At 40.5% G+C, this 25912-nt stretch overlaps 1 protein-coding gene across 4 annotated transcripts in view; it reads right to left on the minus strand.

Annotated features, from left to right (window-relative positions):
* PAPSS1 (3'-phosphoadenosine 5'-phosphosulfate synthase 1) overlaps positions 1 to 25912 on the minus strand; it is a 115234-nt gene that overhangs the window by 49424 nt on the left and 39898 nt on the right. For all 4 annotated transcript variants that reach the window (XM_054554239.1, XM_009240243.4, XM_002815039.4 and 1 more), the window contains one exon: positions 2027 to 2140. In XM_054554239.1, coding sequence (XP_054410214.1) covers positions 2027 to 2140 — 114 coding nt within the window. The remainder of the gene's footprint in view (positions 1 to 2026; positions 2141 to 25912) is intronic.

Raw genomic sequence — 25912 nt, forward strand, 5'->3', positions numbered from 1 at the left:
CACCGAAGCACACAGCTTACACGCTCCAAAAGGAACTAGGGCTGGCTGGAGAAAAGGCTGAGTCCAATTATAGGGCTAGAAGGTACAAGGTGAGCCTGGAACATCTTGCCGAGCCAGGAAGCAAGGAATATTTCCAAGATTAACAAAATCTTGTTGGAAAGACACAGGAATCACCCCACTGGCCAGCTAAGACCATTTAAACTTCAAAAGGAAAATACTGGCTGAGGTCACTTGATATACAATAAATAAGAAGAGCCTTGGTCCATCAAGTGACTCACAAAAAAGTGACCATAAAGTACTGTATTCTAAAAAAAAAAAAGGTGTATAGAATTAAGTACCTTCTGTTCTGTGGTCTTGTTAGGGGAAAAAAAAAAAAAGGAAGCTACTGCACTCCAGCCTGGGCAACACAGTGAGACTCCGTGAAAAAAAAAAAAAAAAAAAGAAACTTTAAATAAAATATTTTCCAAGAAAAGTCTCTTACCCTTGACAGAGTACTCTTCATTTTACAAAGACTATTATTTCTTGAACTTTAAGATTTCTAGCATATCCCATCAGAACGTCAAAGGACCAATGAACAATGTACTTATCGTACTTATCGTTAACGTAAGCTGGATATGCTCATTTTTTAACTGAGCATACAGCAGTGGCTCTCCAATGAGAAAGCTAAAGCACCTGGCCGAGTGGAGTGCAGTAAAATGCAGCCTACTATTTATTCCCAGAGTATGTTTGCCAATGTGTTCCACTGCAAAATCAATTCACAGGAAAAAAAATTGTATTCATGAAGAAATTTTTTTTTCCCAAAACCTTTCATGGTGGCTACTACTTGTCTCTACTGGAATTCAATTCTAGATGGTATCTGTTACGGATTGAACATCTGTGTCCTCTCAAAATTCCTATATTGAAGGCCTAACCCCAATGCTACCATACTTAGAAATAGGCATGTGAGGAGGTGCAAAGAATAGCAGTGTGCCTACCAGATGCTCTGCCAACTGAAGAAATTTGAGAACCAATGAATTGACAAAACATTCCATTTAGAAAAAGCTACTGTCTTTCTGGATTCAAGAATCTGACATGTAAATTCACAGTCATTCATTCTCATTCTTCTTCTCTCCGCCTTTGTCTGCGTGTATTCACTCCATGCAGTCTGTAAGCAACAAATTCTGTTGTTCTTTTGCAACAGTTCACTTCCTGAGCTGCTCTGCTCTGTAGTTCTCCCTTCTAGTCACTCCCTGGCATGTCTTGGTTTCTGGTCAGAGACCCAATCACGCACACAAAGTGCACCAATATAATTTACTCCCATCAGGGATTTTGGTAACAACTTAAAGGGTCTTTCTCCAAGCCTAGAAGTTTTGTTTTGTTTTCCTTTCTCCTTACTTTCAGATGTGGCACTTCCTTGGGTATTTTGGATTTTTACTATATTAAAAGAAAGGATGGGGAATCTAACTTCTAGTCCAAATACTTATTTTTAATTTCCCTTTTTTTAAAGTATACATAAATGATACAACTTAAAATTCTCTAAGATTTGAAAATGATAAATTACAGTTTCCATTCTTATCATGCTTAACTAAGCAGTTGTATTGGGAAAGACAGCTAATGATATCATCAGAGCTAAGATACACAATAAAATTATTCTTAACAATATAAGACAGAGTCAAGTTTTGGCAAGGGATTAGAAAACATGTCTGAAGGGGAGAAGGTTTACTTAATTACCATGGATTAGTATTCCTTGACCTTTTAGAACCCATTATTTCTGATAAGCCTAAAGATCGCATATAATATTTGTTCTTTGATAGTTCAAAATAAATAAATATTATTACTGAAAGCAAATCAAAGCCATGGTAATTTGGGAACATGGTTGCACAAATTAAACACATTCCCCATCCTTAGAAATTGTGACATATACCACAACATCTTTGCCCCCCAGCTAATACCACCCCAGCCTCAAATACTGCTATAAGTCACAAATTTAACAAACTACTGTATATAGGGCTGTATCACTTAGTGTGAAAAGCAACAAAGAACTTACTTTATTAATTTTCAGTGCTGGTAATGTTTCCGCATCTGTTTTTGCCAAATGAAGTTTATTTTCTGGCACATATAGTTCTTTTACTTCATAAGATGCATCCACAGGTACAATATCCTATATAACAACACGAGTAAAATTTAAATGTTTGAGTCAAGAATTTAGAGTTCACCAAAGGGTATCTTAATGAAAAAAATCTCTCAAAACCAAAAAGTAGCATAAAAGAAGGCTGTGAGTGCTATGTTCCCCTCAACCAATACTCTCAAGCAGATAGTATCCCACATATAAGAAGTAATTAGGCACAACGTCCCATTATCTAGTGGGAAAGAATAAATTCCTAAAATATACTACATATGTCAAAGTCAGGCAACTACAAATGAGAGGTGGCCTCAAATAAGAGGTAACAACAAAAAGAATTCGGAAACAAGCAAACAAAAACCACCTGAACCATCATCCTTATTATTTTGTGATATTACCATATCACGAAACCATTTTATTCCAGCTTTTATATATACCTTTATCACCACTGTCAGGAAAGCCACCTTTTACCCAAGCAACACAGTATTCTAGAATGTCAGCTTTACTTCCACCACTGTGGTTTGAAAATCAGAACTTTTTGATCCCACATGAAATGCAGCCTGGAATTTTTATCCAAGCTCCACATACTCATTTATAAAACACTGGGATGGTGTTTTTCCCCATTTATACTACAAGTACATATTTGTGATAACAACATAACCATTTACATACTGCTCATTAGGAGCTCTTTACAAGGCTTGTTCACAACACTTGACATATCCCTAAGAATAATTACTAAATGTATTTAATCACTTTAATTTGTTTTAAGCCAAATCTGTCAGGTAACCTCTACAACCATGCAAAATTGGCACTGATGGAGGGCCTTACATAGATGTGTCCAACACTTTGTTATTCAAAATAAAGTAATTCTCAAAAGAATGAGAAGATACGCCAGACTGGGAGAAAAATACACTCAAAAGTTACATCTTTAGATAAATGACTGTTATCTAAAAATATACAAAATAAACAATTAAAACTCGCCAATAAGAAAATGAACAACCCAATTTTAAAAATAGGCAAAAGACCTGAATAGACATCTCATCAAAGAAGACACACAGATTATAAACAAGCATATGAAAAGATGTTCAACATCATATGTCATTAGGAAATTGCAAATCAAAACAAGATAGCACAACATACCTATCAGAATAGCCAAAATCCAAAACACTGACAACATCTAATGTTGCCAAAGATGTGGAGCAATAGGAACCCTCATTCATAGCTGGTGGGGATGCAAAATGGTACAGCCACTTTGGAAAACATTTTGCCAGTTTGTTACAAAACTAAACATACTCTTACCAGCAATTTCACTCCATATTACCCAAATGAGTTGAAAACGTACCTCCACTCAAAAACCTGCACAGGATGTTTAAAGCAGCTCTATTCAGAATTGCCAAAAGTTGACAGCAACAACGTGTCTTTAGTAGGTGAATAAACAAACTGCAGAACATCTAGACAATGCTATATTAGTCAACTCTAAGAAGAAATGAGCTCCATGAAAACATGGAAGAACCTTAAGTGAGAACTGCTAAGTGAAAGCAGCCAATCTGAAAAGGGTACAGACTATATGATTCCAACTACACGACGTCAATTTTGCTGTGAATCTGAAACTTTTCTAAAAAAAGTCTGCTTTTTTAAAACAATACAAAACAACAAAAAATGTAATTCAAGATGAAAGAACTGGATTTTTAAGGACACTCTCCACTATTTTTCCTGAGGAATAGATGTCCTTTAGAAAGAAACTTCAATTTATATTTGGTCTTACATGACATGTTCAGTAGAAAAAAAAAGGCAGATACGTCAATCAAAGCCAGAAGACTTCATGGAAGACCTAGGTGCTACCACTCAATCAATCAACAACTATGGGTTCTGAAAATCTAAGAACTATTCTCTTACATTTCTCCTACTTTCTCACACACCCTGTTTCCTCAAAGATGGAACAAGAGACAGTTCAGCAATGGCTAAATATGTGCCGAAATCAGGCTCCTCCTACTGGTAAATTCAAAGTCTCTGACCTTTCCAATAATTAAAAATAAATAAATAAACAAGAAGAATAAACATCAAGGAAAAGTAAAAGTAATGTTAAAAATGAAAAGACAGACAAGAAATAAACACTGCTAGCTACAACAGCAAATTTAGCCAGCTGCGCTGCTCCTGGGGTGTAGACATGAACGGCACTTTCTGGAGGCCCCTTGTCCCTCTAGGGTCTCACTGTTCATAGGAGGAAAGCAGAAAAGTGTGTGAGGCACAAACCCGGCACAGCATTATACACTTCGTATACCTTCCAAATCTTCTGCAATTAAGCTTCCAGCAGGTACCCATAAGCCGAAAGCTATCTATTGTGTTTACTGAGGGTGAATAATACAGGAGGGCATTAAAAAATAATGGTGAAGGAAGAAAGCTCCACCAGCTGCTTCTGTGTTCTCTTTGTAGATGCACTAATGGGGCAGATTATTTCTAATGAACCCACACTAAAGAGGGCATGTCTTAAATTTTGCCAAGGAGTTCAAAGCAGTGACAAGTAAATATACATAGTTTATACATAATACCAGGAGGGGAAACCACATATAGAAAAAAAAAAAGGACTCTTCCTTAAATCTAGCATGAGATATAGCTTATCTTCCAACTCCAGAATTATTTTAATATATTTATTTTAAATTATAAAATAGCAGTAAAGAGAATCTGGGAGATTCTCTTTATGAGAAAAACAAATCACCCTGTATCCCAGATATGGTTATCACTGTTATTTTTCTGTCTTCCCTTTGATCTGGTCTCCATCCATAGGTACATCACACGACAAATGATAGTTTAGCAGTCTGTACAAAGCCTATTACTTCATCAAGTAGAAAATAAAAATTCAGAGTCAATTTTTCCTGGAAGGACAATACGATGTGCATTAAGTGAACAACACACACATTGTGTATGTTCAATTAGCTTCTTCGATATGTAAAGCCTCCAAAGATGCCTTGAGGCATACAGATTCTTTTCAGCTACAAAGTAAAGAACTGAAATGCTCTATACTAGGGGGAGAAAACACTAAACATAACAAGTTACACAAAAAGTCAGGCACTCATTAGGACTTTGTGAGGAAGAGTATGATACACTTTCACGAGACACTTAAAATTAAATATTTACATAATCACAAAGCTTTAGGGGCATAACATCTTCAAAACCAACAAGATACAAAAAGCAACAGGGGTCTATAGGTCAGTTATTTCCAGTGTTCTTATTACTGAGAATGTGAAGTAAAAAAAGAGGGCAAAGGCTTTTTATATTTAAGATCTGAGTTCCAATTCTAACAGTGTAATCTTGAGCATCTTACAACATGTCTCCCCAGTTGTTTAAAAAAAACACAAAAAAGATACACACATATATGTTACAGGGCTGTTGTGACAAACTGGTGACTTAAACTACCAGAAGAGTGGAGGATAACATTAGTGAGAACTGCCTACAACACCACACATTGTTCTAAGGGCTTCATGTGAATTTTAATCCATTAATCTTCACACAGTCCTACTAAGGAAGGCAGAAGAAACTACTGCTATCCCCTCTTTACAGAGGAAATCGAGGCCTAAGAGAGGTCAACAACTTGACCCAAATCCCTGCAACACTGTCTTTCAATGGACTTAACACAAAAAGAATACTCAATAATCAGAGTACGCTTGCTACATGCCAGGAACTGTTTAAGCACTCTGCACGTATCAACTCATAGAATCCTCTGCACAATCCTGAGGCAGGCACTTTAATTATTTCCCATTTCATAGATGAGCGAACTGAAGTCCAAGAAATTAGACTATATCCTCCAAGGTCATATAGTTGAGAAGCATTGAAAACTAAGGTATTAAGTATTTTGTCACACAAATTTTTTTTATTTTCATGATTTTATTAAACATAATTCCCAAGTTTTTAGTCAGCATGTGATCTTCCAATGCGTTGGTAAGGTTCTAGAGAAAAATAAAAGATATTCAGCATTTCAGCTGGGCCTAAATAGTTCTATTAAAGACAAGTAAGCAATTTGCAACCGATTGTTCCAAACCCTGCCACTGTGAATAAATCAAGAACCTCCATTTCCACTGCTGAGGATCCCTTAGCAGGATATGCAGTCTGGGAATAAATGACAAAGGACTCCAGAGAAGAGAAGAATCTCATTCTCAACTTCAATGGTAAGAAAAACTCTATATAAAGCTTTCTTTGCCATCTTTGAAATGTATATTATTGTAAGGATGGGATATCTTTTTGTATGCTGTGATGGGGCTTGACAACTCTCCCCCAGGTTTACTGCTGAAAATTGTCACAATCCTAGAGAAGCAGAAGAAAGCATGCAGCAGACACATCTTCTGATTTTTACTGGCTACAGCAAGCCATGTTTAGCTGGTTTCCTAAACCAGCATCCCTAGTTCAGCTCACAAAGACTGAAGACCAACAGCAGTGTGCACAGTCCACTGCAATGCTCCAGGCACAGGGCTGGGGCTGTTCTCTTCCCTCCACCCTGGAAGCCCCCACAACACCGAGGGCACACTCAGGTGTATCTCTGCTTCCTCTGAAGAGATGTTCCAAATAAGAACTCTGCACTAACGAATGTTTCTATAGATGATGTCTACCATTTCCTTCCAACCATACCCCCAAGTTAAAAAAAAAAAAAAGTACAAATAATCAAATCTGTCTCCAAGGTAACTAGTTTGAACATGAAAAGGGCAATATCTATACTGTAAGCCCCATCAAATTACTGAAATCTTTTGTGCACTAATAAAGTTATTCATAATTGAGCATAAATGTATTAATGTGCTACTTTACATGTATTAACAAAGGCTATAACCACTTTCTTTTCAAGAAGGGAAATTTTTTCATATTTTGTTTTTTTGAGTCATAATAACTTTTTCATTAGAAGCATTTCATAAAACTCTTCCCTTTTCAAAATTCACACCCAACAATATTTTTAAATGGATTTTAGCCTCACAACTTCAATACAAAATTCTTCTGATACCTAACCAATGCCAAAATAATCATTCAAAAGGTTGCTACTGTTTTTCTCTTCTAAAAAAGATACACAGAGTGAATGTTTTGGGAATTAATGCAAAAATAGCATGAATCAAGAGGAACTGGGAGCATCTGCTCAGTCTGTGGAAATGAGTTATACACAGATTCTATGTGTAAAGACAAAAGGACTCAGTCTCTAACAGGAATATAGAAAGAATCTTAAACATGCAGATGCTGCCAGCTTCTAGCACATTCCAGTGACAAATCTCAGTTTCCAAAACCACTACTAAACATCTGAAAGGAGCAAAACCACCTCAAAGTAAGGCAAGATATCTGGACAACAGAAAGTTGGTCCCTGCCACATGAGCTATCCACTTTATTTGGGATTCATTAGGATTTCCACAGACACAGCTATTAGAAACAACGTGCTCTTCTTCAATTTGTACATATAACACCCTTTGTTTCATGAAATGTCCTTTAAAACACAAATAGATCACAAGCCAGGCCAGGAAAAAGTCTGCACATACCCAGACACCTCACCTCCAATCTGAAAGGCTCCAGTCACCCAGCACTGAAGGGTAAAGGGGGCTCAGGGAGGTCCTAGGAGTCCTCCTGAGCAGGGGATCAGTAAACGACCCACACTCTACTATTAATGAGAGGTGAATTCTGTAACCTGTAAGTCTAGAGATACTATAAATTTATAAGTATTAATTTAATTTTAACATGTAACACGGGGTACCCAGAACGTTGTTTGAACTTTGACAGTCTAAGATCTAACATATGTTGTATCCAAAAACAGACAACTGTTTTTGTTTTTACCTGGAAACTGGCAGGCAGGGCAAACAACATGTGCTACATGAAAGCGGTAGCTCTCGCCTCTCATTTTAATCTTTCTAAAGAACTCTGAACATGTTAATACAATGATTCCACATTTTAAGTTTTCCTTTAAATACTTTCTGTACTTTTTTCTTGAGCCAAATCTGCTCAACAGATTTGAACACAAGGGCACATTCATATTTTTATGTAACTATTAAATTTCTATTATCTAAACTACATGCATCCAAAGCATGAACACCAAACGACATTCTGGCAACACTTTAAAACTGAGCTGCAAAGTCTGGCTTTTAAAACCCATTTAGCATAAAACCCATTTAGAGCACTAAACCACCATTTCTTAAAAAGACAAACCTTTAAATAATTTATAGCACTAGTAAATCAAGAGTTCCTGGTAGATTTTAAAACAGTATTTAAAATATCACTTTAGATTAAAACCAGCAGCAAGAAGTCTACTTCCTTATGTCATAACAAGCCAAGTTACAATGCAATACTAGCAGGCCATCTAGTGACCAATTTAGGGTCTAGGAAAATTAAAAAATCCTGATTTGTTAGTGTCTTCTATTTTCTTAAATAAATACATACCAAACAAAGAAAATGAAGATGCTGTGAGAAAACGCTGAGAAATGCAGTCTTTATATGAATGACCACTTTATCTATCCCGATTATATTACATAGCCACGGTGAAACAGAAGGCAACCCAGAAAATGACAGAGAATTCTTAACTTTATGTAAAGTACCCATGGTAACCAAAGGACCCATCATCCTATATTACCCATTGTACAGCATACTAAATACATTTTTCTTGGACAATGAAATAAATACTGTATCTTACCGAAGACCATTAAACAATTCCAGGTACGATTCACTTCAGAAGAGTCTCTCCAAAGGAATACAGAGGAACACATAAAAGCAAACTCTACTTACCACTATTTTTCCATGAAGACAGTGCTTTTCAAACACCTTCACTCTCTGGGAAGTCCCAGACCATAGTACTTTCTTCTCTCTAATAAAAAGTGGTATACAATTGGAAATACATACAGTGTTTGGTCTTTGTCCTCAGTTCTTGGCACAGAGCTCCTAAACCCCTTGAAATCCCCTAAGTGATCAATGTGTCTTTGGAGAGCTGAGGAGAGGACTCTTGGCTGAAGGGCTCCTAGACAGCTTCATGATGGGAACTGGGACCAGAAAGTCCAAGTCACCATCACAGGGTTGAAACTTTCAGCCTCACTCTTCTCCCCTGACCTCTGGGGAGCAGAAAGGCATTAGAGAGATTGAGCTCAATCACCAATGGCCAATGATTTAATCAAACGTGCGATGTAAAGCCTACATAAAAACTTCTAAATGATGGGGTTCAGAGAGCTTCCCAGTTGGTGAGCACACAGAGGTACTGGGGGGTGGAGGTTGAAGTTCATGGAGAAAGCATGGAAGCTCTGCCACCCCTTCCCTGCACATCTCTTCCATCTGGCTGTTACTGAGTCTATAAGAAACTGGGAGTAGCAAATAAAGCACTTTACTGAGTTCTATGAGTTGTCCTAGCCAATGACCAAACCTGGTGTGGGGACAGGGTAGGGAGGTGGGAAACCTTGGATTTATAATCAGCCAGGCAAGAAAGTGGGTAGCCTGGGCACCCCATTTGGGCTGGCGTCTAAAATAGGGCAGTGTATAGGAGTGAGCCCTTAACCTGTGAGGTCTGAACTAACTCCAGATAGCTAGGGTCAAAATTAAATTGAATCACTGGATACCAGATGATATCAGAGATCAAACACAAAACTGGTTATTGTGAGAAAAAAAGTCTTCAAAAGTCTTACAAAACTAAATTTGAAGAGGGGATAAAATTTACTTAGCTTATTTTAGAAATAAAGTTGTCATTATATATAGTATAACCCTTTACCACTTAGATTCAGGTTTTAGGACTTACATAAATCATAATTCATTAGGCAAAATGTGCCTCTTTCCAAGGTAAATTAGATAACCTACAAACACTTCTCTTATTGCACTTACATAGAACAAGCATTTCACACTAGCTGGGCACAGGTATGAGCAGTTTCTTTAATAAACATTCTTTCCAACCCAGATAGTGTTGTCTTTGATCTGCTCAAGTATTTTAAAAGTATTCAAGAAATAATAAATCTTTCTAAGGTCAACGAAATGCCCATGCCTCTCCCATTTCTTAATCCCAACTACAGTTAGGGAACAACTGCTCAAGGAATGTGAAAGAGAGTCAGAGAAAAGATTCATATTTCAGAAATAAACTAGAAATGGAAAGAATCTAAATACTAGTAAAGGCAGAGTAGTAGAAACACGAGTGTATAGGTTGCAGAATCAATCAGAACTGTGTGCAAACCTCTCCCTAACTGAACCATCTGGGACAAATAACTTCAACTCTGGAATCTGTTTCCTCATTAGCAAAATGAAGATAATTATAAATACTTCTCAGTTTCAATGTAAATTAGATGCAATAATGCCACTGCAGTAACTAACACAGGGCCTAACACATAGTAAGAGTTCAACTGGTAAGTTACTGTTGATGGTCTCCATCTCTGCCTGTGATGGTTAATACTGGTTAACCATCCAATGGTTGATTGGATGGAAAGGATACAAAGTATTGATCCTGGGTGCGTCTGTGAGGGCGTTGCCAAAGAAGATTAACATTTGAGTCAGTGGGCTAGGAAACCCAGACCCATTCTTGATCTGGGTAGGCACCATCTAATCAACTACAAGCATCGCTAGAATATAAGCAGGCAGGAGAATGTGAAAAGAGAGACTGGCCTAGCCTCCCAGCCTACATCTTTCTCCTGTGCTGGATGCTTCCTTCCCTCGAACATCAGACTCCAAGTTCTTCAGTTTTGGAACTCAGATTGGCTCTCCTTGCTCCTCAGCCTACAGATGGCCAACTGTGGGACCTTGTGATCATGCAAGTTAATACTTAATAAACTCATATACACACACACACACACACACACACACACATATGTATATTCCATTAGTTCTGTCCCTCTAGAGAACCCTAATATACTGCCCATGGCATTCGCTTTCAGCACACACATTTATATATTCTTTTACATAATGCTGGTTAATGTAGGACCCCTAACCTTCACCTCCCTACTCCAAACACATACTCTAAAGCTACATAAATTTGGCTATTATTCCTTGCTTTAAAGCAACATGGTACTTGATATATTCATCCCCTTCACCTCCCAATCTATATTTAGATTGTACTATGTGTCCTCCCACAGCCCACCTTTGGAAAACCTAACAAATGTCTTTGTGATAACAATGAAGTTAAATGAACTGAATTTGCTACCCCTGGATAGAGGGAGTTTGATATGAAAAGTACAGATTATAGCAAGTCACTATGCAATGAAGTACAGTGGGCAAATGCACAACTGGCATCTCTAAGGATGAACTTTGAGCTGAATGTCAGGTATTCACTGGTTTCTCCATGTGCCCTAATGCCTACTGGGATTCAACTTAGTGAGAAAAACAACCAAAAGAAAATAAATGGCTCTCCCTCTCCCTCTCCCTTCTTCCGTCTCCCTCTCCCTTCTTCCGTCTCCTTCTTTTTTCGGTCTCCCTCTGTTGCCGAAGCTGGACTGTACTGCGGTGATCTCAGCTCGCTGCAACCTCCCTGCCTCGGGCTCCTGTGATTCTCCTGCCTCGGCCTGCCGAGTGCCTGGGATTGCAGGCGCCCGCCGCCACACCTGACTGGTTTTTGTGTTTTTGGTGGAGACGGGGTTTCGCCCTGTTGACTGGGCTGGTCTCCAGCTCCTGGCCTCGAGTGATCTGCCTGCCTCGGCCTCCCGAGGTGCTGGGATTGCAGACGGAGTCTCGCTCGCTCAGTGCTCAATGTTGCTCAGGCTGGAGTGCAGTGGCGTGATCTCGGCTCACTACAACCTTCACCTCCCAACCGCCTGCCTTGGCCTCCTAAAGTGCTAAGATTACAGCCTCTACCCCACCGCCACCCCGTCTAGGAAGTGAGGAGCATCTGTGCCTGGCCACCCATCGTCTGGGATGTGAGGAGCCCCTCTGCCCGGCCGCCCCGTCTGGGAAGTGAGGAGTGCCTCTGCCTGGCCGCCATCCCGTATAGGAAGTGAGGAGCGTCTCTGCCCGGCCGCCCATCGTCTGGGATGTGAGGAGTGCCTCTGCCCAGTCGCCCCGTCTGGGAAGTGAGGAGCGCCTCTGCCCGGTCGCTACGTCTGACAGGTGAGGAGCACCTCTGCCCAGCCGCCCCGTCTGGGAGGTGAGGAGCGCCTCTGCCCGGCCGCCACCCCGTCTGGGAGGAAGTGAGGAGCGCCTCTGCCCAGCCGCCCCGTCTGGGAAGTGAGGAGCGCCTCTACCTGGCCGCCCCGTCTGGGAGGTGAGGAGCGCCTCTGCCCGGCTGCCCCGTCTGGGAAGTGAGGAGCGCCTCTGCCTGGCCGCCCCGTCTGGGAGATGAGGAGCGCCTCTGCCCGGCTGCCCAGCGTCTGGGAAGTGAGGAGCGCCTCTGCCCGGCCGCCCCGTCTGGGAGGTGAGGAGTGCCTCTGCCCGGCCGCCACCCCGTCTGGGAGGAAGTGAGGAGCACCTCTGCCTGGCCGCCCCGTCTGGGAGATGAGGAGCACCTCTGCCCGGCCGCCCCGTCTGGAAGGTGAGGAGCACCTCTGCCTGGCCGCCACCCCGTCTGGGAGGAAGTGAGAAGCGCCTCTGCCCGGTCGCCCCATCTGGGAAGTGAGAGGCGCCTCTGCCCGGCCGCCACCCCGTCTGGGAGGTGAGGAGCGCCTCTGCCCGGCCGCCACCCCGTCTGGGAGGTGAGGAGCGCCTCTGCCCGGCCGCCACCCCGTCTGGGAAGTGAGGAGCGCCTCTGCCCGGCCGCCCCATCTGGGAGGTGAAGAGCGCCTCTGCCCGGCTGCCACCCCGTCTGGGAGGAAGCGCTCTGCCCGGCCGCCCCATCTGGGAAGTGAGGAGCGCCTCTGCCCGGCTGCCCCGTCTGGGAGGTGAGGAGCGCCTCTGCCCGGCCGCCCCGTCTGGGAGATGAGGAGCGCCTCTGCCCGGCTGCCCCGTCTGGGAAGTGAGGAGCGCCTCTGCCCAGCCGCCCTGTCTGGGAGGTGAGGAGCGCCTCTGCCCGGCCGCCCTGTCTGGGAGGTGTACCCAACAGCTCCAAAGAGACAGCAACCATCGGGAGTGGGCCATGAGGACGATGGCAGTTTTGCTGAAAAGAAGGGGGGGAAGTGTGGGAAAAAGAAAAGAGAGATCAGATTGTTGCTGTGTCTGTGTAGAAAGAGGTGGGCATAGGAGACTCCATTTTGTTCTAACTAGGAGAAATTCTTCTGCCTTGGGATGCTGTTGATCTACGGCCTTTCCCCCAGCCCCGTGCTCTCTGAAACATGTGCTGTGTCAACTCAGGGTTAAATGGATTAAGGGCGGTGCAAGATGTGCTTTGTTAAACAGATGCTTGAAGGCAGCATGCTCTTTAAGAGTCATCACCACTCCCTAATCTCAAGTACCCAGGGGCACAAACACTGCAGAAGGCCGCAGGGACCTCTGCCTAGGAAAACCAGAGACCTTTGTTCATGTGTTTATCTCCTGACCTTCTCTCCACTATCATCCTATGACCCTGCCATATCCCCCTCTCCGAGAAACACCCAAGAATGATCAATAAATACTTAATAAAAAAAGAAAGGCATTTGGGGAAAAAAAAAAAAAAAAGCCAGATATAGTTGTGTGTATATGTGTATTTCTTCCTCAATTGCATTTTTAAATTCTACATCATAGTATAAAAGAAAAGAAATAAATGAATCTATATATGCTCATTTTAGTCTATACACTATAAACAAAATAACAGTGGTGAAGACCAAAAATTAAGGTCCATGAGGCCGGAATGTTTATTGTTTAATTCACTGCCACATCCCCAGTGTTCACAAAAGTGCCTACCACATATAGCACTAACTATCTGTTAAATTAACTAAAAAGATCAACTAAGTACAACAGAGAAATATGCATGCTTTCATTGGGAAGTGAAGTCATTTATTCAGAAAAGCATGTAACAAATATTGAAAAGGAGGGTGATACCAAAAGAAAGCTATCAAATTAAGGAGGCATTTGCATTTCTTCTTTTGTCACCACCCACCTGTAAGATAAAAATTAACAGTTTTTCAAAAGAAAATTTCTCTCTCCTAAATGAACATAACCAGAATCCCTTTCTGGATGTAGATTTAATTACATCTCACTTAAGTGTAAGGAGAACACTCCTGAAAGTAAAAGCCAGAGGTATAAGAAAATTACTGAAATTCTAGATGCAGAATCCAACATGTCCCTGAACAAGTTTCTTCATTTCTCTGAAATACTTCAAAGGTTTACTATATGAATAAAATTGGGGACAACATATGAAAAGAGCTTAGCACAAAGACGACTTGGAAAACTACCACAGTAATTCAGGTGAGAGATAGTTGGAAGCTAAATTAGGAAAAAAGTTCACTTTCCCCCAAATGAAATAAACAGAACAAGTTATTTTAAAAGACAACATACTATAGATATGTCCCTTATAATAAGGACTCAGCAAATGTTAATTTCTTATCTATCCTTCTTTTTCAAGGATAATCTCCTTGAATGAAACTGTCCAATTATCAGATTGTCTAGCAGGCATAATATAGATTAGTATCCATATACAAGGAAGAGCAATTAGCGCAATCATTAATTAGGTATAAATAAATTAGGAGGAAGGCATTAACTAAGACTACAGAGATAAGACAAGCAATAGCACCAAAGAAAGAAAGAAAATACTACAGTGAACTTCATAGGGACAATAAATAAGAAAATATGCAGCATGGAACCAAACTATGAAGAACTGTGAACACAAATCATCTTTCCTCTTTATTTTATCTTATTTTTATTGACGCATTTTATTTTATTTTATTTTATTTTTTCAGACAGGGTCTCACTCTGTCATCCAGGCTGGAGGGCAGTGGCACAATCATAGCTCTCTGCAGCCTCAAACTCCTGGGCTCAAGAGATCCTCATGCCCCAGCCTCCTGAGTATCTGGGATGTTCCACCACACCTGGTACTTTTTTAAAAATTTTTTTGGAGACAGGGACAGGATCTCACTATGTTGCCCAGGCTGGTCTTGAACTCCTGGCCTCAAGCAATCTTCCTGCTTCAGTTTCCCAAAGTGCTGGGATTACAAGTGTGAACCACCATACCTGGCATATAAATCATCTCAATTCTATAAACAATGGGAAAATCAGTAAGTGTTTTAGAGTGAAAAAAGGGAAATGCTTAGACTACACTTTAGAAAGATGACTTTGTGAATATTATAGGATGGACTAAAAGGCACACAGAACTGGAGGTGTGGTAACCAGTTAGGGGAATATGAGATGGTGTGATCCTAAAATCATACAGTGTCAATTTACCTTCAGTTTTTAACCATCACGGAATAAAAGCAAGATGCAAAGTCCTGTGCATCACAAATACCACAGGAATCTGCATTTTCATTATACAGAATTATGGTTAAAAATCAACTGAACCCTGAATACAATGTGGAATCCTGGATTGAATCCTGGAACAGGAAGAATGTTAGTGAAAAAATAAGTGAAGAGCTGCAAAATTTTCTCAAAATCAAGGTTTTTTTTTTGTTCAAGAAAAACTTAAAATTATCTTCCTCCCTGAAGAAAAAAAAAGAGCCTACACGTAGGAAAAGTGTCAAACTCAAAGGACACTATTCTAAACAGGGCCCCAAAGAAGTGATTATGAACTAAAGAGAGAAAGACAGGAAGAAGGTGGGAGAAACCTGTGGCACCCAAAGCAAATTAACCTTAATAATCCCATATACATGTCTGAACTATTTGGAATTTATAGTCAAAGATTAATAAGCCCCATAAAATTATATAAAACGGTATCTATTAAATATGTACATTTTTCTGATTTTATAAAACACTTATGAATCACTAACTAGATATAAAAAAATCAAAACAAATAATAAAACTGTAGAATCATCCCTCAGTATCTGAGAGGAATTGGTTCCAGGACTCCTTGAGGACACCAAAATCCATAGATGCTCAAGTGATATAAAATGGCATAGCATTTGCATACAATCTACACACATCTTCCCATACACTTATATCATCTCTGGATTACATATAATACCTCATACAATGTAAATGTTATATAAGTATATAATTGTATTCTTTTTAAAACTGTATTCTTTTTCATTGTTGTATTAATTTTCCTGAATATTCTCAATCCATGGTTGTTTGTATCCACAAATGTGGTACCCACAGATATAGAACCCCAGATACAGAGGGTCAACTTTCTAACGTTGATATGGCAAATTTCAAGTTAAAAAAAAGATAGATTCAGTATACAAAAAACTCAAACAAAACTACAATCAAAACGAAAAGGAAAAATACTAGAACTATAGTTCCAATAAAAATGAGATGGAGGGGGGGTGGCGCCAAGATGGCCAAATAGGAACAGCTCCAGTCTACAGCTCCCAGCGTGAGCGACGCAGAAGACAGGTGATTTCTGCATTTCCAACTGAGGTACTGGGCGCATCTCACTGGGGAGTGTTGGAAAGTGGGTACAGGAGAGTGGGTGCAGCGCACCAAGCGTGAGATGAAGCAGGGCGAGGCATCACCTCAACCGGGATGCGCAAGGGGTCAGGGAATTCCCTTTTCTAGTCAAAGAAAGGGGTGACACACGGCACCTGGAAAATCAGGTCACTCCCACCCTAATACTGCACTTTTCCAACGGTCTTATCAAACAGCACACCAGGAGATTATATCCTGCGCCTGGCTCGGAGGGTCATACGCCCACGGAGCCTCACTCATTGCTAGCACAGCAGTCTGAGATCAAACTGCAAGGTGGCAGCGAGGCTGGGGGAGAGGCGCCCGCCATTGCCCAGGCTCGCTTAGGCAAACAAAGCAGCCCAGAAGCTCGAACTGGGTGGAGCCCACCACAGCTCAAGGAGGCCTGCCTGCCTCTGTAGACTCCACCTCTGTGGGCAGGGCATAGCCAAACAAAAGGCAGCAGAATGCTCTGCAGACTTAAATGTCCCCGTCTGACAGCTTTGAAGAGAATAGTGGTTGTCCCAGCACGCAGCTGGAGATCTGAGAACTGACAGACTGCCTCAAGTGGGTCCCTGACCCCTGAGCCTAACTGGGAGGCACCCCCCAGTAGGGGCAGACTGACACCTCACACAGCCGGGTACTCCTCTGAGAAAAAACTTTCAGAGGAACGATCAAGCAGCAACATTTACTGCTCACCAATATCCACTGTTCTGCAGCCTCTGCTGCTGATACCCAGGCAAACAGGGTCTGGAGTGGACCTCCAGCAAACTCCAACAGACCTGCAGCTGAGGGTCCTGACTGTTAGAAGGACAACTAACAAACAGAAAGGACATCCACACCAAAACCCCATCTGTACGTCACCATCATCAAAGACCAAAGGTAGATAAAACCACAAAGATGGGGAAAAAACAGAGCAGAAAAACTGGAAACTCTAAAAATCAGAGCACCTCTCCTCCTCCAAAGGAACGCAGCTCCTCACCAGCAATGGAACAAAGCTGGATGGAGAATGACTTTGATGAGTTGAGAGAAGAAGGCTTCAGATGATCAAACTACTCCAAGCTAAAGGAGGAAGTTCGAACCCATGGCAAAGAAGTTAAAAACCTTGAAAAAAAATCAGACGAATGGCTAACTAGAATAACCAATGCAGAGAAGTCCTTAAAGGACCTGATGGAGCTGAAAACCAAGGCACAAGAATTACGTGATGAATGCACAAGCCTCAGTAGCCGATTCGATCAACTGGAAGAAAGGGTATCAGTGATGGAAGATCAAATGAATGAAATGAAGCAAGAAGAGAAGTTTAGAGAAAAAAGAATAAAAAGAAACGAACAAAGCCTCCAAGAAATATGGGACTATGTGAAAAGACCAAATCTACTTCTGATTGGTGTAGCTGAAAGTGACGGGGAGAATGGAACCAGTTGGAAAACACTCTGCAGGATATTATCCAGGAGAACTTCCCCAATCTAGCAAGGCAGGCCAACATTCACTTTCAGGAAATACAGAGAATGCCACCAAGATACTCCTCAAGAAGAGCAGCTCCAAGACACATAATTGTCAGATTCACCAAAGTTGAAATGAAGGAAAAAATGTTAAGGACAGCCAGAGAGAAAGGTCGGGTTACCCACAAAGGGAAGCCCATCAGACTAACACATGATCTTGGCAGAAGCTCTACAAGCCAGAAGAGAGTGGGGGCCAATATTCAACATTCTTAAAGAAAAGAATTTTCAACCCAGAATTTCATATCCTGCCAAACTAAGCTTCATAAGTGAAGGAGAAATAAAATACTTTACAGACAAGCAAATGCTGAGAGATTTTGTCACCACCAGGTCTGCCCTAAAAGAGCTCCTGAAGGAAGCACTAAACATGGAAAGGAACAACCGGTACCAGCCACTGCAAAATCATGCCAAATTGTAAAGACCATGGATGCTAGGAAGAAACTTATCAACTAATGAGCAAAATAACCAGCTGCTAACATAATGACAGGATCAAATTCACACATAACAATATTAACCTTAAATGTAAAGGGGCTAAATGCTCCAATTAAAAGACACAGACTGGCAAATTGGATAAAGAGTCAAGACCCATCAGTGTGCTGTATTCAGGAAACCCATCTCACGTGCAGAGACACACATAGGCTCAAAATAAAGGGATGGAGGAAGATCTACCAAGCAAACGGGAAACAAAAAAGGCAGGTGTTGCAATCCTAGTCTCTGATAAAACAGACTTTAAACCAACAAAGATCAAAAGAGACAAAGAAGGCCATTACATAATGGGAAAGGGATCAATTCAACAAGAAGAGCTAACTAACCTAAATATATATGCACACAATACAGGAGCACCCAGATTCATAAAGCAAGTCCTTAGAGACCTACAAAGAGACTTAGACTCCCACACAATAATAATGGGAGACTTTAACACCCCACTGTCAATATTAGACAGATCAATGAGACAGAAAGTTAACAAGGATATCCAGGAATTGAACTCAGCTCTGCACCAAGCGGACCTAATAGATATCTACAGAACTCTCCAACCCAAATCAACAGAATATACATTCTTCTCAGCACCACACCGCACTTATTCCAAAATTGACCACATAGTTGGAAGTAAAGCACTCCTCGGCAAATGTAAAAGAACAGAAATTATAACAAACTGTCTCTCAGACCACAGTGCAATCAAACTAGAACTCAGGATTAAGAAACTCACTCAAAACCACTCAACTACATGGAAACTGAACAACCTGCTCCTGAATGACTACTGGGTACATAACAAAATGAAGGCAGAAATAAAGATGTTCTTTGAAACCAATGAGAACAAAGACACAACATACCAGAATCTCTGGGACACATTCAAAGCAGTGTGTAGAGGGAAATTTATAGCACTAAATGCCCACAAGAGAAAGCAGGAAAGATCCAAAATTGACACCCTAACATCTCAATTAAAAGAACTAGAGAAGCAAGAGCAAACACATTCAAAAGCTAGCAGAAGGCAAGAAATAACAAAGATCAGAGCAGAACTGAAGGAGACACAAAAAACCCTTCAAAAAAATCAATGAATCCCGGAACTGGTTTTTTGAAAAGATCAACAAAATTGATAGACCACTAACAAGACTAATAAAGAAGAAAAGACAGAAGAATCAAATAGACGCAATTAAAAATGATAAAGGGGATATCACCACCGATCCCACAGAAATACAAACTACCATCAGAGAATACTATCAACACCTCTACACAAGTAAACTAGAAAATCTAGAAGAAATGGATAAATTCCTTGACACACACATCCTCCCAAGACTAAACCAGGAAGAAGGTGAATCTCTGAATAGACCAATAACAGGCTCTGAAATTGAAGCAATAACTAATAGCTTACCAACCAAAAAAAGTCCAGCACCAGATGGATTCACAGCCGAATTCTAACAGAGGTACAAGGAGGAGCTGGTACTACCATTCCTTCTGAAACTATTCCAATCAATAGAAAAAGAGGGAATCCTCCCTAACTCATTTTATGAAGCCAGCATCATCCTGATACCAAAGCCTGGCAGAGACACAGCAAAAAAAAAGAGAATTTTAGACCAATATCCCTGATGAACATCGATGAAAAAATCCTCAATAAATACTGGCAAACTGAATCCAGCAGCACATCAAAAAGCTTATCCACCATGATCAAGTGGGCTTCATCCCTGGGATGCAAGGCTGGTTCAATATACGCAAATCAATAAACGTAATCCAGCATATAAACAGAACCAAAGACAAAAACCACATGATTATCTCAATAGACACAGAAAAGGCATTTGACAAAATTCAACAACCCTTCATGCTAAAAACTCTCAACAAATTAGGTATTGATGGGACATACCTCAAAATAATAAGAGCTATCTATGACAAACCCACAGCCAATATCATACTGAATGGGCAAAAACTGGAAGCATTCCCTTTGAAAACTGGCACAAAACAGGGATGCCCTCTCTCACCACTCCTATTCAACATAGTGTTGGAAGTTCTGGACAGGGCAATCAGGCAGGAGAAGGAAATAAAGGGCATTCAATTAGGAAAAGAGGAAGTCAAATTGTCCCTGTTTGCAGATGACATGATTGTATATCTAGAAAACCCCATCGTCTCAGCCCAAAATCTCCTTAAGCTTATAGGCACCTTCAGCAAAGTCTCAGGATACAAAATCAATGTACAAAAATCACAAGCATTCTTATACACCAATAACAGACAGAGAGCCAAATCATGAGTGAACTCCCATTCACAATGGCTTCAAAGAGAATAAAATACCTAGGAATCCAACTTACAAGGGATGTGAAGGACCTCTTCAAGGAGAACTATAAACCACTGCTCAAGGAAATAAAAGAGGATACGAACAAATGGAAGAACATTCCATGTTCATGGGTAGGAAGAATCAATATCATGAAAATGGCCATACTGCCCAAGGTAATTTATAGATTCAATGCCATCCCCATCAAACTACCAATGACTTTCCTCACAGAATTGGAAAAAACTACTTTAAAGTCCATATGGAACCAACAAAGAGTCCGCATCGCCAAGTCAATCGTAAGCCAAAAGAACAAAGCTGGAGGCATCATGCTACCTGACTTCAAACTATACTACAAGGCTACAGTAACAAAAACAGCATGGTACTGGTACCAAAACAGAGATATAGACCAATGGAACAGAACAGAGCCCTCAGAAATAATGCCACATATCTACAACCATCTGATCTTTGACAAACCTGAGAAAAACAAGCAATGGGGAAAGGATTCCCTATTTAATAAATGGTGCTGGGAAAACTGGCTAGCCATATGGAGAAAGCTGAAACTGGATCCCTTCCTTACACCTTATACAAAAATTAATTCAAGATGGATTAAAGACTTAAATGTTAGACCTGAAACCATAAAAACCCTAGAAGAAAACCTAGGCAATACCATTCAGGACATAGGCATGGGCAAGGACTTCATGTCTAAAACACCAAAAGCAATGGCAACAAAAGCCAAAATTGACAAATGGGATCTAATTAAACTCAAGAGCTTCTGCACAGCAAAAGAAACTACCATCAGAGTGAACAGGCAACCTACAGAATGGGAAAACACTTTTGCAATCTACTCATCTGACAAAGGGCTAATATCCAGAATCTACAATGAACTCAAACAAATTTACAAGAAAAAAACAAACAACCCCATCAAAAAGTGGGCAAAGGATATGAACAGGCACTTCTCAAAAGAAGACATTTATGCAGCCAAAAGACACATGAAAAAATGCTCATCATCACTGGCCATCAGAGAAATGCAAATCAAAACCACAATGAGATACCATCTCACACCAGTTAGAATGGCGATCATTACAAAGTCAGGAAACAACAGGTGCTAGAGAGGATGTGGACAAACAGGAACACTTTTACACTGTTGGTGGGACTGTAAACTAGTTCAACCATTGTGGAAGTCAGTGTGGCGATTCCTCAGGGATCTAGAACTAGAAATAGCATTGGACCCAGCAATCCCATTACTGGGTATATACCCAAAGGATTGTAAATCATGCTGCTATAAAGATACATGTACACGTATGTTTACTGCAGCACTATTCACAATAGCAAAGACTTGGAACCAAGCCAAATGTCCGACAACGATAGACTGGATTAAGAAAATGTGGCACATATACACCATGGAATACTATGCAGCCATAAAAGATGATGAGTTCATGTCCTTTGTAGGGACATGGATGAAGCTGGAAACCATCATTCTCAGCAAACTATCACAAGGACAAAAAACCAAACACCGCATGTTCTCACTCATAGGTGGGAATTGAACAATGAGAACACATGGACACAGGAAGGGGAACATCACACACCAGGGCCTGTTGTGAGGTTGGGGGAGGGGGGAGGGATAGCTTTAGGAGATATACCTAATGTTAAATGACGAGTTAATGGGTACAGCACACCAACATAGCACATATGTAACTAACCAGCACGTTGTGCACATGTACCCTAAAACTTAAAGTATAAAAAAAAAAAGAAAAGAAAACACATCAAGTTGCCATTTAAGTATTAGCTGAATGTAAAAAAATAAAAAATAATTTTAAAAAGGTATGAATTAATATCTATGTCTAGAACTAGAATTTTATGCAAATTTCTAAGAAAACGATACACAACAGCAACAGAGTAAAAGTGAAGAGAAAGGATAGACAATGCATTGAAAACAAAACACAGAGATTCCAAAAGACAGCATCACCTAACAAGTGAAAAGTCCAGCCAATCTAGAATCATAAACTTTCTTGAGCCCATTGCAGAGCAGAGGTGAAAAAAAGCAGTGAGATGAATTGCTTCCAAAGAGTGACAAGTCTCACCACGAAAAGACGAGGCACATGAACTGCTTACCTTCAGCAGAACACGGAAGGAAGAGGTGGCTGCAATAAAGGCAGGTAAGAGGAAAACAGCTAAAATGTCCTTAAAACTTCTAAGGCTGAGTGTAGACTAGTGTGACAGGCTTAGTACAATGGGGGACCGGGGGGTACCAGACACAAGGGGTCCTGCACTCACTCACAAGCACGCCTATGTCAGGTGCTCAAAACATAAATCAGGAGCAGGTCTAGAGACTAAAAAGAGTCTTCCTCAGTGGGGCACAGGCAAAAAACTATGTTCACTCACCAGACCCTTCTTTCATATCCACAAAAGTCTTAAGCTAATGAAAAAGGAAAGGAAACCCTCAAACCTTCCCAGGGTCCTCTGTTTCTGGGCGAGGGGTAGAAGCAAATATGGTCTGCCACAAAGGAGGAGATGAAGGAAACCCTTTTGGGCCCAAGATCCTGCACTCATACAAACCAGGTAGCCAGTACAAAACAGATACAAAACATGCTAATGCATGTGAGAAAAAGAAAACTCCCCTCCAAGTCTCCCAGGGTGAAAGCAGAGATTAGCTGTTACGCAGGGAGGGGAAGGAGCACTGAGAAAAACCCACCTCAAGACTCAGGAGCACAGGTCATGCCTAAGACTGAAGGTGGGCCAGGAAACTGAGAATCATCACCACTTCCCAGTCATGAGCCTAGCATCAAGTGATAAGCCACAGCAGTACGCTGCTGAAAGACAAGCAGGAGGAAGACTCCTTCTGTGGTATAGGCATACAGGGAACACTGAGGATGAAGCAGGAACACTAAGAAAAACTCATGAGCAGGCCAGTCTCCATGCTAAGTACAAGGTAAAAGAGCCCACCACTACAGAAATTTGAAGCCTCTGGTGCATTAAGAATAACTTCATAAGGAATAAGGACAGCCAAATCCAGCTGAGGGCTAAATCAACCTACTACAGTAACAGTATGACAGAAAATGAAACATGCCCATGACATAAACAGTACCTCAATCTCTATTGTACATCTAGACACAGTGTCCAGCATTCACAAAAAATTACAAGATACACCAAAAAAGCAAGAAAAACTACCCACTGTCAAGAGATATGACAAAGAAATCTCAACAAAACGAGATTCAGAAATAACACACATGTTCAAACCATGAGGCAGGACTTTTTTTTTTGAGACAGAATCTCACTCTGTCACCCAGGCTGGAGAGCAGTGGCACAATCTTGGCTCACTGCAACTTCCACCTCCCAGATTCAAGCAATCCTCAAGATAGGACTTTTTAACTGGGATTAAGTTAAAGGATCTAATGAAAAAGTGGACAGCATGCATGAAGATATGAAGAATTTCAACAGAAACATGAATGCTATCAAAAAAAAAGTCAAATAATGACAGAATTGTTTTTTAATGATTATCAGAGTTCAAAAATTCTTTCTATGAGCCTATCAATATATTGGATACAGCTAAGGAATCAGCAAACTTAAAAATCAGTTAGAAATTATCAAAGCTAAAATGTTAACAGAAAAGTGATGCAAGAAACAGAGCATCTAAAAACTGTGGGACAATATATTATTTAACATATGTGTAACTAGAGTCCCAGAAGAAGAGTGAAAAAGGCAAAAGAAATATTTAACATGATAATGGCCAAGAATTTTCAAAAACTAATGAAAAAAATATATATCTACCCAAGCAGGTTGGGGAATTCTAAACAGTAAGAAAAAAGACCTTAATCTACTACAAGACCTAGACACATGATATTAAACCCACTAAAATCCAAGGAGTAACAGAAAATCTTAAATTCAGACATGAAAAAAAAAATCACATAGAGGAACAAAGAAAAGAATTACATTAGACTTCTCATCAGAAATGAAGCAAATAAAAAAAAAAAGGAACATCTTTAAAGCACTAAAAGAAAAAAAAATCTGTCAATGCAGAATTCTATGCCCAGTGTAAGTATTTTCTAAAAATGAACAAACAGATGAGAAGGCCCCTGTGCCTCCCAGTATGCCATAGACATAACTGAAATCATGATTTCTAACACACTTCCTAGGAGTTAAACACTCATGTCTGTTTCTATCACTTATAATGTAAATCCCTCAAGGATGGAGGCACAGATGATAAATCTTTGCATTACTAGTGCCTAGGGCTGTAACTACAGTGGTGGGCTTTTAATCAATGTGTGGTTGATGATGGATGATGAAAGAATGGATGCTGGGACAGCTTTGGAGAGATAAGAAGGAAGCTACAAGTAGAACAATAAGATTAGAAAAAGAGTGCAGAAGTCAGTTAAAAAGAAACCTAGAAGAAGAGATTGTGAAGCATAAAACCTGCTGGGATGTCTCACTGACCTGCAAATAATGATATCTGATCAGTAAATACAAAGAAAAACATCAGAGCAGTATCAATTTACATTATTTCTATATATTCAGCTACAATGTTTGGATAAAATAAATAAATTAGGAAGGAAAGTCCCACATTATCTACCTGGTAGATATTTTACAATGTGGAAAAACTCAAAGGCTAAACATTTATAACACATTCAGACAAAGAAATTTTTTTAATATATCCAGTAAGATACACTAGATGAAAGAGGTTTATAAGATACACTAGATGAAAGAGGTTTATTACAGGATTTTGTAGATTAAGAGGGGGTTCAAACTCCAAAACCCACAGTTAGGACAGAATGAGGAAAGATGATGTCTCATTTTCTGTGTACCCCTAGGTCAGGACTGAACAGCAAAGGTGGGAATGCATGACAAGGTGACAGGGTAATCACTGACCCAAGACCTCCATCCACATAGAGGTCAGATCCTCTTCAACTACAGTGAACTATGTGACCCTCCAATGAAATGGGGAAAGAGGATTGAGGGTAGTATGAACAAAGCACAAGGGAAAGAAAACTTCTAAAAACCCAGACTAAAGTCTGAAGGAACCCTGCACTTGTTAGTGGGCCTGAGTACCCTGGAGAACCCCAAGCCTCTTCATGCCTCCATATGCGCAGGCACCCAAAGGTCCTTATGTCCTAGAAACTTACATCCTCCACAGGTCCCTCTCTAGAATCCACCCATAAGGAAATCATCATGTTATCACAAGGAAAATGTGGGCGCTCTAAATGTCTAAGAAAA

Source organism: Pongo abelii, chromosome 3 (assembly GCF_028885655.2).
Source record: "Pongo abelii isolate AG06213 chromosome 3, NHGRI_mPonAbe1-v2.0_pri, whole genome shotgun sequence".
Classification (NCBI taxonomy): domain Eukaryota; kingdom Metazoa; phylum Chordata; class Mammalia; order Primates; family Hominidae; genus Pongo; species Pongo abelii.